Below are 15,895 nucleotides of genomic sequence, written 5' to 3'. Positions count from 1 at the left end.
ATCAAACAAATAAAAAACCTGAAAAAAAAAAGTCTTTGGGACATAACCAAGCTTTCTAAATCTGTAAGTTGAAACATTGTCTGTAAGCATAGACTTTTAGAGACAAAGAGGCCTTAGATACCACAGAGGCTGACCCAATTTCCTTTATAAATGGGAAACTGGGGCCCAGCAGGGTTAGTTGACTATTCCAGGGATAAATAATAAACTTAGTTATATATAAGGACCCTGACTAGAATATAAATCTTTGTTTTACTGCTTTTACAATTTCAACACATTACTTTCCACTGATCATTGAATGAAGCTTTCCTCTAGGCTATGAGCTGATTTTTAAAGTCTTTAAAAATGTATGCATCAGTATCAGTAGTTTTTTTGTTTTTGTTTTTTGTTGTTGTTATTGTTGTTTTGTATTTCCTGTTAAGGGAGCTAACTTACATGCTGTGCAGCAGATTCTAGGAGGCAGAGTCTCTGAGTTAGTCTAACAAGTAGTGTTCCACTTGGAAATAGCCCAGTAGATGGAGATCATACAAGACAGATGGGCCACATGGAGTACTCACGTATAACACAGGCACAAGGCTTCACTTTTTGATTGTGATATAGCTAGAGGACAAGCGGTAGATTGAGGCAGGGGATGATGAAGGTGATGAAGGACAGTATGTGTGTTGCTGGAGAGAAGAACTGAATTACAGAAGATGGGGAGCCCAAGCCAACATGAAGAGCTCTAGGACGTTTTCTTCAATATCCCATTACTTAACAGGCAAAATAAAGAGTTTCTGGAAGACTCTGCAGACTATACTTTCTGGGAACAAGGAGATAGAATTATATGGAATATCAAGAACTATACTTATGTTCTTAGTTTTTTTTTCAAACCTTTTTAAAAAGTTGATTTATTTATTTTGAGAGAGAGAGAGAGAGAGAGAGAGAGAGAGCACAAGTGTGCGAACAGCAGAGAGAAAGAGAGGGGGATAGAGAGAATCCCAAGCAGGCTCTGTGCTGTCAGCTGTGGAGCCCAAAGTGGGACTCGAACTCATGAACCGTGAGATGATGACCTGAGCCGAAATCAAGAGTCAGATGCCACCCAGGCGACCCTATTTTCTTAGTTTAAATGTTTTTGTTTGTCTTGGCAAATATATAGACCTCTGTAATCACCATTGCAGTCAGTATGCAAAGCATTTTTATAAACCTAGAGGTGTTCCCTCCTATCCCTTTGCTGTCAGTTCTGTCTTTCCTTCCTACCTCGCTCAAAGTCAAGCACCGCTGTGATTTCTGAGTTACCTGTTCTTGGATGTCATATAAATGGAATTGTACAGTTTTGAATATGGCTTATTTAGCTCACCGCAATGTTTTTTGAAATTCATTCATATTGTCGCGTCTGTCAGTAGTTTGAGAAATTTGCCTTTCTAATTTAGATAATTAAATTGGCATAAAAATGCATGCTTTACAATGCTACTCTTACATATAAAACACAAAACATGCAAACCAAAGATCACATCATGGGTGAAAGTACTCGTCCTAAGCTTTTAAAAATAATTGGTATTTTAAAAGCCTATTATATTTCTTCCACACCACATGGAAGTTGGAAATGTTATTCAGATAAGTAACACCTCAATAGATTGTAAGCTCCTCAAGGGCAAGGATTTTTGCTTGTTTAGATCACTGAAGTATCTCAAGGTTCTAGAATAGGGTCAGGCACATACTAAGTACTCAATGGATATTTGTTGAAAAACAAACACCAAAGAAAGGGATTTTCTGTCATTAATTTCCTTTCTTATTTTCAGATTCTCAGCCCTGGGGATGCTAGCACTAACCCCTATGTTTCAGTGAATATCTTGATTGCTGTGGGTTCTGTCATCATGATTCTGGGTTTCCTGGGATGCTGTGGTGCTGTGAAAGAAAGCCGCTGCATGCTTCTTTTGGTGAGTTCTCCAGACAAATCAAAATACTCAGTCTTCAGACTTGGGAGGATTATCTCCCATCCCCGTTGTCTGTCAAAAGAACTTGCCAAGATTGATGAAACTTTAACTTTTGTTTAAAGAGTTTGATTATAGAGAGCACTATTTTTAGCTTAGATTAGAGGTACCCTGAGAAATTTCATTTATTCATCCATTCATTCGTTCATTCATTCATTCATTCATTCACTCTTACTGAGTATGTGCTGTGTGCCAGATACTGTGCTAAAAGACATAGACGTTAAGACATTAGGGAAGACTGACACGCAAATTATTAGCTACAAGGGTGAATGGTCCAAGAAGAGGAGGGCAAGAGTAGAGGAGAGAATTTTCAAACTAGGAGCAGAAGGGAATAAGGTGGCTGTGTGGGTGAGGGTGTGATGGGCTTTCCAGGGAGAGAGCCTGGCAGGACAATGCTGGCACATTTAGAGAATTACAAGGCCTTGGGTATGGCTGGAGCGTGGCAGGCAGAGGCTGCTTTCAGTAAATGATGGGAGATGGGCCTGAATGTGGACGGCACCAAATCATATCCCACGGTAACAAAATTATAAGGGACTGAAGTAATCAGATTTGCTACTTAGAAAGCTTCAAGGAGGATGGATTGGGTTGGGATAACCCACAGACATTTACTTTTCACATGTACAATAGAATGATAAATGGGTGTAGAAAAATATTAGATAAAGACCAAGACGTATTTGTTAAATAAAATCAACATTAGAGTTTACAGAACTCATTTAAGCTTGTTCCTCCAATAAAATAAGTATTGTGTCTGTCCCTGAAAAGGTATTTGTTAACTGTTTGTTTATTAAGAGAGAAGGTAGAGACAGAGCTTTAGCAGGACTTTAATAGTATCCCTAGTGGTTACTTTTTGATCAATAAGTCTCATTTGCAGTTTGGGGAATTTAATTACTCAAGGAGCTGGTTTTAAAAAGAGAAAACCTAATCTGTGGACCGCATTCTTTAAAGTTATGATTCAGTAGACCTGAGACAGGTTTCAGGAGTCTACATTTATAACAAGACCCCGGGTGATTTTGGTAGCGGTAGAAAACTTGTTTTGAAGTCACTTCTGAAATTTGCTTTAAAGTTTGTGTGAGTTTGTGTTTGATGAAGAAAGAGGAGAAAGATAATACACAAGTAACTGTATCTCAGTTTTCAAACTTCCCTCCACTCAACATCACACTGATGTCTACAATCCTATCCATACATTTTTGTTTTAAACACTGCTTGATTGGTGTCTGAAGCAAATGTTTCTGACCACTAATGGCCCCCAAATTGGCTTTTTGAGGCAAAGGGTAGAATAAATGAAGAACACAGTTATTATTCCAACAGTAATATGATCCCGACTGGAGAAAGAAACGCCATGCTCAAATGTCCCAAGATGTCACTGAATGCCCTGGAGATAATATGTGTTCCATTTCTTTCTTTTTCCAGTTTTTCATAGGCTTGCTTTTGATCCTGCTTCTGCAAGTAGCAGCAGGCATCTTAGGAGCTACTTTCAAATCTGAGGTGCGTACACATGACGTATGATGATTTTGGAAAAGTCTGAAAAATCAAAATAGTACTTTCTGGCATGAATAATTTAACAATGCTTTTCAATTTTCAGTCCGAGCGCATTCTGAATGAGACTCTCTATGAAAATGTAAAGCTTTTGGAAGCAGCAGATAATGATGCCAAAGCATTCCAGAAAGCCCTGGCTGAATTTCAAGAAGAGGTAATTTGAATTTGTAGGTCATCTGGGTAGTTTGCCATAGGTTTCGTGTTTACCTAATTTTTAAAGATATTATTTAACGTTAAAACATGTCTCCACTTTGCAGATTTCGACTGATTATTCTGTCAGTCTGCAATAGTAAAAATCCAAGAATATTTCTAACTCTGTTTCCAGCTTATGAGGTTTTGAAGCAGTTTAGAAGGACAGAGATTAAGAAATCTTTATGATCAATTAAGCCTCAGTTGAGCCAAATCAATATATGTTTTCATATTTACCATTTAGTAGGGTAGTGTGTTTGGAGCATTTTGAGAGTCTCTCTCTCTCTCTCTCTCTCTCTCTCTCTCTCTCTGCCTCCATATCTGCCCCTCTGTCATAAAAATAATTGTACCTATCATTTATTGCTATTTAGTGTTACTAGACTTTACCTTTGGTAGCTCATTTCATTCTTAAGACAACTCTTTGAGATGGATAATATTATCTTTATTATCCCTATTTTACAGATAAGTAGGTTAGGGCTTAGAGAGGTCTGACAACTAACAAGTAATGGGATTGGAATTTGAACTCAGCTGTCTGACTAGTTAATTTTTTAAACTGGCATATCAACCCCTCCCTTATTTAGTTATTGAAACTGCTTCTCTGTCATTAGGGTATAGTCAACACTTGGGCAGATGTTGAAGGTGTTACATTTTCTGGCTCTTACTTAATATTTTAACGTTAGTAGGCACTACCCCATCAAACAAAATAACACAAAACCACCCTAGTCCAGTCAGGTTTGTCTACTCAGGCTCCCTTACATAATTCTGCCTTCCTGACTTGGTATCATTCCCTACCTTATCTTAGAAATTACTTATTCCTTTTCTCTTTCTTTTCAAATATGACACATGCTTTAAGGTGTGTCTAAAAAATTGCTTTGTGAAACTCCTAATCACACCTTCTTTGTTCGGAGTTCAAATCATATTAGCTACATGGAAGATTCATTTCACATATAGAAATTCTCAGAATCTTAGAGGAGAGCTGGACATTTAGGGCATTTGACCTGACATGACTTGACATGATTCATTTAACATGATCCATTGACTGGAGTATTTTATATTTATGTTCATCCAGTCTCTCATTAAATATTGAAGAATTGTTGGGGTGCCTGGGTGGCTCAGTCAGTTGAGCGTCCGGTCATGATCTCACAGTCTGTGAGTTCGAGCCCCACGTCAGGCTCTGTGCTGACAGCTCGGAGCCTGGAGCCTGCTTTTGATTCTGTGTCTCCCCCTCTCTCTGCCCCTCCCCTGCTCATGCTCTGTCTCTCTCACTCTCAAAAATGAATAAATGTTAAAAAATTTTTTTTTAAAAATTGAAGAATTGAAAGTGCCCCAATTTTTGCCATCCCATCCCATTTATGTCCACGTCTGATGATTAGCATGTTTTTTCTTAATTTGAAACAAAATCTGCTTCCCTAGGATTTACATCATCTAGTTCTTCCTTCTGGAGTTTTAGAGGGAAAAGAAAATCTACTGATGCTTTAGCACATTGCGACTTCTTTGACAATGGCTGTTGTATGACTTGTAAAAAGCTTTGCTTTTCAAGTTGAAACATCCTTGGTTTCTTGAACTATTTATCAGATGACTTTTTATTCCAGAGCATTCCCCAGTTCCCGTTTGAATAGACTCCAGCTTGTAAAAATTTTGCTGAAAGCATCATTTCCAAGAGCTGAAACGTGATAGGAGTCAGTCCCTGCTTCACTTCCTCTGTGTTGTGCTTTTCCCGGCTTCCCCATAGCTGCATTTCTTGATCCCCTCCCCTCTAGCATCCTACTCTAGAGCTCAGACCAATCCAGGTTTAAAGCAGGAATGATTTAAGCAACCCAATTCTTTCCCTGGGTGGGACTGAGCATCCTTGATCCTCCCAGGTGGTTGGCCTAAGACAAAATGTACTGTAGGTATCCACTGGATCTCTGGATTGGGTCCTGAATCATCTTTGCTGCACATTGTTTCTGATATCCAAGATCTCAGTGCCAATCATGGGATTCTAAATGTTCTGTGTGTTGTAGCACGCTTCTGAATTACTTCTGTTCTTGTACACTAATCCTATGCCTGAAGCTTCCTGTTTCACAGTACTATGGTTCTTTCTTAATGTCCATTTTGAGTTTCTTTCTTTCTTTCTTTCTTTCTTTCTTTCTTTCTTTCTTTCTTTCTTTCTTTCTTTCTTTCTTTCTTTCTTTCTTTCTTTCTTTCTTTCTTCCACCAGGGTTTTTCCCTTTTAGTAATGGATAAGATTAGGATAAAGAGTCCTACACCAAACTCTGGCTGGATGACCTGGGGCCCCACCACACAGGGACAAAAATTGTAGACACTAAGTGGTTTTCTCTTTGAATTTCAGAGAATTCTCACATGAACTCTCTGCTAACATACTAATGGAATGTGCCCCTCTCGGATTCTTGGTGATGACTATTTGTCTAGAGGTTGTTGTATTATTCCGTGCACAGTGCCTTGTTCATTCAGCTTTTATAACACTTTCAACAAGCTTTGACCAACTTTTTCTTCAACTTGGCTCACAACTGATCTGGTGACCAGATATCATACCAAGTTTAGCCTTTCTACCTCCTACCCTGTCTTCTGTTTCTAGGCTTCCCTGAGGAATCCTGAGGTATATTGTATTCAAAATATGGACTGATTTGTGAGTGCATACAATGGGACTTTCTCTTTTTTGATCTAGGTCTCTATATAAATTAATATTATTCTAGATTATTTAATCAGAAAGCACATGCAATTAATCATGTCTATCGTGGACATGATAGGAAGACAAGAAAGGAGGCTATTTCAAGATTGCCCTCTTTGCTAACATGGATTGACCTTGGGACCAGCTGAAATCTTTAGCTTTTTGTCATATGGATGGCTGATGAGTCATATATTTGTGCAATTAAGTCTTTGAGCCAAAGTCCAAGGCTTTATATCTGCCTCTGTTGAACTTGTTGGTTTGAGTCCATTGTATGAACTAACTTTGGAACTTGATTCCAGTCTTCAATGTGTTAACCATCACTCTCAGCTCTACATCAACTACAGAGTTGAAAAGGTACTTTCCAAATATTTATCTAAATTATTGATATCAGTGTTGAACAGATCATGTTCATGTGAGAGCATCATGGAAACAACAACCACTGCAAAATAGAAACAACAGCAATAATACCTAACATATACTGAGTACTTCCTACAAGTCAGGCACTGGGTTAAGCACTTCAAATCTTCACATCAATTTTCCCATTTTTATCTTTACAACGCATCTACAACTTACATACTATTGGGAACAACTACTATCATCTGCATTTTTACAGATGAAAAAACTGTAGCACGGAGAGGTTAAGTAATGTGGGTCACCCAGTGAGGAAGTGAAGGTTTTCTCAATATCCTGGCATTACAATGCATCTGAGCCTAGAAAACAATGTACTCTTGGTTCTGTTTTCTTCAGCAATTTTTTTTCTACCTTTCTTCATGAAGAGTTGAATAGGACATGAAGAATAGAACATGAAAAGGACATGCTCTTCATGAAGAGCAAATAGGACAAGATGAGGGACAGTTATTTTTCTCTTTCATCTAATAATATGATGTGCCATATACCCTGAGTCATTGGGCTTTTGGCTTCCTTGTTTTTCTTCCCAAAACACGACCACAAATTCTCTAAGTGTTTCAGTATATTCTGGGCCTTAAACTTCCTTGACATTATCCTAAGAGTTTCATCCTTCATTTGCACCCCTCCCCCATTTTGCAGATGTCCATGTTAAATTCAGACTTATGGGAAGCCTGCTAAGCCACTTTGTCCTTTGAGAAGCCTCTCACTCTTTTCCTCCTCTCCTCCAAAAATGATCAAAGATCAAAGATGGAAATATCATTTTTTTAAAACCTCTCATCTCTTTTGGGCAAAAGTTCTTTAAAGAGACCTTGACTCTCTCATGAACTCTTTGGAAGCTTCTTTCCCAAAATCTAGGATACATAGATTTGATTCTGCCCCTCTCTTTTGTCATTTAAAACTAGGTGGGTTTTTCATCTTTTCTCCAACTTCCTGAGACTTATGCATCTGCAACCCTATTTTTCGTTCATTAATATTAAAGTCAAAATGGAAGATTCCTGTATTTTTGCTTCTACATTCAGAGAAGTTGGTGAGGTGATTTAGATGATATTTTAGTATAAGAAACATCTTAATAATAGTTTTAGAGGAATATGATTCAGTGTATTGACAACATTTTTATCTTCTTTAACGATAGCTTTTTATATCTATTTTTCATCCAACAGTTTAAATGCTGTGGTTTGGTCAATGGACCTGCTGACTGGGGAAATAATTTTCAACAGAATTCCAAGTCATGTGCATGTCCAAGCCCATCAGATTCTTCTTGTACATTGTATGATGGCAAATATGTTTACAAACAGGTGAGGACAAATCAAATTTGATACAGTAAGTGGTTCCATTAATTTTTTTTCACAATGAAAGTCTCTATAGAAAAATTAAATTGCAGCGATTACAATAAGAATCATGATATAAAAGTCCCAGGAATTTCCCAAATAAAAAATAAATCCTATTTAAAGATAAAAGCAGATATAAAAAAAGTGAAATTAGTTCATTTTTTTCTGAGTCTGATGTCATTTGAAGTCAACTTTAATAGATCAAAGAAACATCCCACTGCAAGGAGAATGAAAGTACAAGCTAACTGATGAAAGTTTATCATGTCCTTTCTTTGGTGACCTTAATCATTATTCTTCTCTTTTTTTTTCCTATTTTAACATAAATCCTGGAAATCTATATTTTTACTTTAGTTATCAAATAAAGACCTCTTTTTCTTATGAAATGTTCCTTTTCTCAAGTAATTGCGTAGACCTGCCCTTTCGGGGTTGGGCTCTGGATACTAAATGTTATCAAAAAATCTGCCTAATTTTTGCTCCAGTTGAGAAGTTGCCTCAGACATTGAAAGTATATTGAAAAAGCTGGGTGTATCTTTTATGTGCTGTAAATGTCACATTTGTGTCACTTGTAAACATCAATATATGGATGTCATATTTCTTATTATTGCTTAATTCATCAATTAATATTGACTCCCTCCGATTCTCCAGACCTTTTATTGGCCACTGGAAATCCATTCTTGACAGGCACAATGTCTGCACTCATGGAACTGATGTTCAAATAGTGAAAAGAGAGAGATAATTAGGCAACTTCAATCAATGAATTATTGGTAATTCTTAGATAGGGGCAGGCACGAGGTATTATGGAACTCTGTCTAACTCAGTCTTCAGGGTTTAAGGTATCCTAGAGGATATGATATCTGTCTCTTACCAGAGGGCTTTACATAAATTGTTCCTTCTGCCTGGGAGGAATGCATACAAAAATGATAATTAATATTAATGTTTAATGTATTTGCTGTTATTCTTCAGTGCCCACTATGTCTCAGACAGACCCTTGCTAAAATCGCACATACTTCTGGACCCTCTGGGAGATCATAATCTAGTTGGCAGAGGGATATGTTAAAGCTATTATAATCCAATGAATTAATTTCTGTAATACCTGAAGATTAGTTTGATTTTGCCATTGGCTTAGTAATGGCTACTAAGGTTAGTTACATATTAGGAAATAGAAAGCATCTCAGGGGAAATTTCTCTCCTGCTATCACATCCCTTTTTACTAATCCAATCAAAATAAGGAGACTCCTTTCTAAAGGAGAATTGCTATTACCAATATTCAAAATAATTCATGTGGAGAAGTTATCTACCAGACTACAGAGCTACCATGTTTTTTTTAATTGGCCAAGTGGTATCACTAAACAGTTTTATTTTTACTTTTTATACTCCTAATTTAGTATCTGCAAGGAAGAGGGGAAATAAATATGGTGTAAATGAGTGCAGTTTCTACTTCGGATAATGAGGAACTTAGTAAATTCAGTTGCAGTTGTTATCTGTTTAAGATTCAACTCAAAGATGTTTTTCCTCAGGATAGATTTTGCAAAGCTCTAGCATTATCTTAAAAAGTAATTGACATTCCCTTCAAATTCACACATAATTCAGCTGAAGATAGGCTGATAGCTGCACTAGTTTCCCAAAAGGAGGGTCATAAATTCATAAAATACTTCCATCTGTACTTGCAAACTTCTGTAGTTTGCAAGAAGTCTGGAAAAATAAGAAATCTGGAATGACCATAATTCACATTTCTTTTTTTTTTTTTTTTTTTTTTTTTGTCCTCTCCCTTTTGCCAAGATAACCTGGTTATCTGGAAGGGAAAGAGGGAGAAAGCTCCTCAAATATAATAAATGTGACTCAGTAGATAAGATCATTAATCTCATAGTTAACCCTAAAAGACATAATAATTTACTCTAATGTTTACCACTTTGGATCAGATGTGAATGGAGAAACCAATTACATTCAAGAATGAGAGGGAAAAGAATGTTTTACTCATTTTTACGGAGAACTCTTATTTTATTAACCAGAGCAATGTTTTGTTAGCCCTTTGTGCATATATAACTATCATAGGGATAGTGATATATTTTCTGGCAATATGGATAATACCACTATTACATTATGTAGTATTTTTCCATTTTGAAAATTAGCCATATAATTTAAAATTGTTGGAATTTTTAGGTTTGGTCTGAAATGTTATAAGCTTGAAATTGCATGCTAGCTTGAATAAATTCAATAAATGTGGCAGATAAGCAGCTTTCTAAATTCTCTTTTTTATCTAAAGTAAGGACAAAATAGTGGACATAATATTTTTTTTTCCTTTTTAAGGTAAAAATAACCCTGATATATATTATTAAGGGATTTTTTAAAAAACCTTGTTCTAAAAATGAAAATTTGTTAGCTGAAACCCCAACTAGGGAACTCTTTGCTACAGATTACAAGCCTAAAAAATACACAGTCAAAGTGATAATTACTCTAAAATGAAAAATTGGAAGTTAGGATAAAATTATTATTTATGCCTAAAGATCCCTAGATTTAGCAACGAGACAGTTGAAGCAAAAGTTTACTTCTTGGTGCTTTCTAATGTATGAACAAACCACAGTTAACAATCTTTTGAGGAGTGTGGAGGGGCAGAGTGATATGATCCAATTCCTCTTGGTTGAGTGTGTTCCTCAGTAGTAATGTAAAAAGTCAACCCAATGGGCAAATATCTTAAAGTGAGGTCCAAGTTTTGATTCAAGGTAACTTCTTATGTTTTGTTTTTTAACAGCCATGCATTTCTTTGATAAAAGACGTAGTTGCAAAACATATTCTCATAGTAATTGGAATTGCGTTTGGACTGGCAGTAATTGAGGTATAGTATTATCTTGCAATGTTGATTCTTCATTCATTCCCTTGTTTATTCATTAATTCTTCCAACAAATATTTTTAGTGAGCCAAATGTAGACCAGGTTCTTGAGAAAAACATTGGGTAGCAACGCCCAAGGTCTAGCATCTTTTTCTAGCAGTCTTTGGTCTGGGGAGAGGATTATAATCTTATCAATCGAGTAGGGCTGAGACCGTTATTTATGAATGATCTCTCTACGGGGAAACAAAAATTGAATTAATTTCCACCCAGTTCTTAGTCCTAGATAAGGACTAACAAGAGAAATCTAACAATTTTTAAAAACTAGAGACAGTTGCCTTAAGGACTATGGACTCACTTGAAGAAGTTTTAAAGGAAATTTAAGGTTTATATATTTACTCTCAACAATGTGATTACTGATGTTGAAAAAAAATCCTGTGTAGGATTTTTATCTTGATGGACTTTCTTGGCATGACTTTTTAAAGAATCCAAGGATGCTTTCTATATGGCCTAAAATTCTTTGCTAAAATGATGAAATAAAACTATTTCAGAGAAGCATTTTTTGAATAATTCCAGATTTTGGTTAATTTAGATATCAAATGAGTCAATTCACTCTTGATTCTCTATCAGGACATTGGCAAGAATTCTAATATGTGATGTGTTTTCCTGGTTACTGCCTCTGAGGGCTGGTTAGGTCAGAGGAGTGACTTATGCTTCATTGTCATGGAACGTAGTACAATGTCCTCCTTGGGATTTCTGGTAACTTTCTACCTCTTACTTGTGCCACTTTACCAACAGAGAGGAATTTTGATTTTTTTTTCATGTTTATTTACTTTTGAGAGAGAAAGAGAGAAAGAAAGAGAGAGAATGAGTGGGGGAGGGTCAGAGAGAGAGGGAGACACAGAATCAGAAACACGGTCCAGACTCTGAGCTGTCAGGACAGAGCCCGACACGGGGCTTGAACCCACGCACCTCGAGATCATGACCTGAGCTGTCAGCACAGAGCCTGATGCTGGGCTTGAACCCAGGAGCCATGAGATCATGACCTGAGCCAAAGTTGGAAGCTTAACTGACTGAGCCACCCAACCGTTCCTCCAACAGAGAGGAATTTTAGCTGGGAATGAAGCAATTTAGTGTTCTAAGTGGTCTTTTGGTTAGTGGTAGAGTTTCCCACCAACCATTAGGGAAAGGGTAGGTACTATAAGCAGTAAGGCTGTTGAGTATTGCTTCCTCGTAGTCCAAATAAATAGGTCTAAATATGACACATTCTCTGTTGGTAGATATGGCTGTCTTTCTTTTTGTCTGATATATGGTGGAAGTCAAATGGTGCCATATACTAGGTCTATTTTTCTTGATTCTGCCTTTTGTAAAATGTCCTTTGTTTCTCTGTTTTCCCTATTGGTTGTAGAGGTGAGTTAGGAATCACACACATATGCACTCATACATTTATAAGCATAAAACACACACAAATATATGTTGGCAACTAGACTTCAAATGAATGTTTGAAAGATCAGGCTTTAAATGAGGTATTCAATGTAAGTGTCAATATTATTAAGTGTCAAATCCATGTTAGACTCGAATTCAGACAATTGACTATGACTGGCTACAACCCACTGATGCTTTTAAGAATCTTCTCAAAAGCAAAGCCAGAGAAAATAAGGACATAATCAACTGGGAAGATTGATGTCTCTCATATCTTAGCCAAAGACATTGCCAAGAATCTAAATACATCTAATGGAAAATGAGATTACAAGAGGGATAGCATTACAAGAGGAATAACATTTTATGAAATTGGTATATTCCATGTATTTGTTGCATATTTAAATATTTTACTGGTTGTTCTAAAGACATGTATAGGGAAGGACCTTAACAAAAAATTTCCATGGAGTAACTTACAGGTATGGAATTTATATAGTAATATCATAAATTATAACCATTTTATGAGTTAATGCCAGTTAAATTAAGTGTGATTTTTAGACTATATGTAGATATGGCAAATAGTTCAAAGAACTGCTTGACATTTCTTGTTGTTCATCCCCTCAATCTAAAATCTGCCCTCCCTCTAGAATTTCAAGAGAAAAAAAATCCATTTTTATATTCCCTCTCTTTTTATTCAAAAAGGAGCTTTGAAAATATCTAGTCTATAGAACTGTATCCAAAAAATGTACATTAGTCTGTCTTACAGGTGTTAATACTACTTGCCTAACAGGCCTATCTCCATTCTGTTTCCCAAATTCAAATTCAAGAAAACACAAAAATACATAGATAGAAAAATCACTCTAATAGCTTTTTTTAAAAAACTGTATTATTACTATTTTATTGTTAAGGAATCCACTTGTGTGACTAGCATGAAGTCCAGACTGGGTTAACAGCAATGAGTCCTGGAGGTTACAAGCACTGTATTCTCTCTCTACCTGAGCTGAAAACCCAGACTCATGAGGCCTCAATCCCTGCCTCCCAATTCCCAGAAGATGCCAAAGCCAACTATATGGCAGGCTTCTTCAGAGGAGAATACGACTTTGTCTTCCCAGAAGACAAACCCTCTTACTTTGCTTTATGAGGGAGATAGCAAGCCCAAACCACAGACAGGTTGGGACTTGCACAGGCCCCCACGTAATACCTCTTTTTAAGAAGGAAAAAGAAACAAATATCTTCCTGCAGAAATTACATTCAAACTCTTTCCATAGAAAAATCTCACATGAAAAAACTACCCACTGGCATTTAGACTTTTGGTGTTAATCTGTTTAGTCACAGGCTGTAGCAGACTGCGGCCGATGGTTATTTTCAAGGCTCTGTTAAGACCACATACCTGAGGAATTTTCCTCAGATAAGATGCTAGGGGTCTATGCAGGATGCTTTATTTTGTAAGAAAATTTTATCTATAGGCATCGGAATTCTCCTTGTTCAGAATTAAATGACCAGGTTATCATGTCTCTCCTTATTTGACTACAGCAAATTACAAGCATAAAACATAAGCAGTGCTTTCACTCTCATCTTAATTAGAAAAAAAAAAAAAGAAGAAGCGGTTGATAATGATAGTCACCACTTTGTAGGATGCAAGTTAGCTTGGCAGGAGGTCCCAGGAACAGAGCAGTTAAAAGAGGGAAAGGAGAACTGTGTAACATTTTTTTAGACTGCTTCACAATGTGGGAATTCACGCACACTACTTAGCAGGTTTATCCTGAGTCTCAGCATGCATTACCATATGACGAATCCCTTTTAATTATTTCCATTTTTATGAGCAACGATAAATTATCTTTTCCAAAGCAAGATAGTGTGACATTAAGTGTCTTGTCTGCCGATGAATGGTGGGCTTCCACTTCAAGGATGTGACAGTGAATGACAATAGAGATTTGTGTTATCCCAGTATTTTGACCACTTTCTTTACTCTGTCCTGGTACTTGTCTCCCAGACTTCAAGCTTAGGACAAAGGCAAAAAGACTGAATTTCAGTGCTTTTCCGGGTCATTCTAAAAGAATGACTTTTAGAACATTCTGGAAGAAAATCATATATATATATTTTTTGCAGAGAATTGGTGTCTACTGCTTTGTTTTTAAGAAGGTATTGGCCATCAGTTCTCATCTGAGATTCGTTTCCAGGAAAGATTTAGTAAGCAGGATGCCTCAGTACAGTAGGAACATTGGAGATGACTAAGCATAAATGGCACCTCATGATCCTCCTGCTTCTGGTGGGGAGGAAACTTTCGATCTTTCCATCATTTCTACATCAAAGCCACAGCATGCAAAGCACTAACTGCAGGGCCAATTAGGGCAAGTTTTGGGGTCCCTCATTCCTTGGGAGAGCCATTTAATGAGATGGAAATTATGCCCCAGATTTTCAGCTGTACTTTTTCACTTCAAAGGAAATTCCTGAATTAAGCTATTCCCCACAGATTTAGGAGCTTTTTAAGAAAAAAAAAAGTTACTTTCTTCATTCCTCTTGGCGATGCCTAAAAATATGGCAAGAGAAATTCTAGACTCCTTGATTTTCTGCAGATGATCTAAACCAGATGATCATATAACCCTTTCATGGAAGCAGTAGGTGTATTTAGCCCCCAGAGGCCTGACTTCTCCAGAGCTCCAGTGTAGATGCCCCACAGTGTAGATCCAGTGTGTGTTTTCCAGAAAGGTAGGGTGCTCTGGTGGTAGCCAGTTCTGCACCATCAAATTGGGCCAGTTAGAAGCAGATCGGCCATCTAAAAACCCTGATTGAAACACAACAATACTCAGAAAGCTTTCTCAATGCTCTTTTGTCCCACTGGAGGCTCCAATTTCCCAAGAAGAGAGATAACTTAGATAAAATAAGATTAGAACTGTCAGTAGTCAGGATCTTTTCACATGTAATGTTCTTTCTATTTATAATGTTGCCATCATTTTAAGTTCCATGTTAATCTTGTTATTCTATTTTCTAGATACTTGGTCTGGTATTTTCTATGGTCCTGTACTGCCAGATTGGGAACAAATGAATCTGTGGATGTGTCGAGGTATCACCCATCAACCCCCTTTAAAATTTTGCTTTGGTTTTGTAACTTTAAATATATGAGTGCTGTACATGTTAGGAGCAGCTGTCTTATTAAAACGTCTCATTTAGCTAGATCACTGATATATTCCAGACATACTGAACATATTTAAGATTTGAGCGACCCAAGGAAAATGATATGAATGTGATTTTTACTTAAAATAAAAGTAACACTGTTTGTGCTGGTGTATTTTCATGTCTGATCATTGTGTTCAGGTGGTATGTGCTTAAAACCTTCTTCTGGAGCCACCCAGTGGAATAATCTTCATTGCTAAGTGACAGACAAGGCCATAGTTAGTTAAAGCAGTGAATGTGGGCTTTTCAGAAGCAACACTCTCTTTTGTGTGCCGTATCAACCATTGGTGATAACACGGAATTGAGTCTCAAGTTGAAAAATTGTGGCCCAGCTAAAAAAGTCAACATCTCTTTTCCATTTGTGCTCGTGTTTACTAAT

General features: G+C 36.9%; 1 protein-coding gene across 4 annotated transcripts in view; it reads left to right on the top strand.

The window, feature by feature from the left end:
• The window catches only part of TSPAN8 (tetraspanin 8), a 54,892-nt gene extending 39,261 nt beyond the window's left edge, over positions 1-15,631 (top strand). For all 4 annotated transcript variants that reach the window (XM_023257239.2, XM_003989042.6, XM_045062072.1 and 1 more), the window contains 6 exons: positions 1,776-1,913; positions 3,378-3,452; positions 3,550-3,657; positions 7,932-8,066; positions 10,849-10,932; positions 15,335-15,631. In XM_023257239.2, the coding sequence (XP_023113007.1) occupies positions 1,776-1,913; positions 3,378-3,452; positions 3,550-3,657; positions 7,932-8,066; positions 10,849-10,932; positions 15,335-15,388 (594 nt within the window). In that variant the 3' untranslated portion in view covers positions 15,389-15,631. The remainder of the gene's footprint in view (positions 1-1,775; positions 1,914-3,377; positions 3,453-3,549; positions 3,658-7,931; positions 8,067-10,848; positions 10,933-15,334) is intronic.
• The last annotated feature ends 264 nt before the right edge of the window (positions 15,632-15,895 follow it).

The sequence above is a fragment of the Felis catus genome, chromosome B4 (assembly GCF_018350175.1).
Source record: "Felis catus isolate Fca126 chromosome B4, F.catus_Fca126_mat1.0, whole genome shotgun sequence".
Lineage (NCBI taxonomy): Eukaryota > Metazoa > Chordata > Mammalia > Carnivora > Felidae > Felis > Felis catus.
The sequence above is the reverse complement of the archived record's forward strand: the minus strand, read 5'-3'. Positions and strand labels throughout refer to the sequence as shown.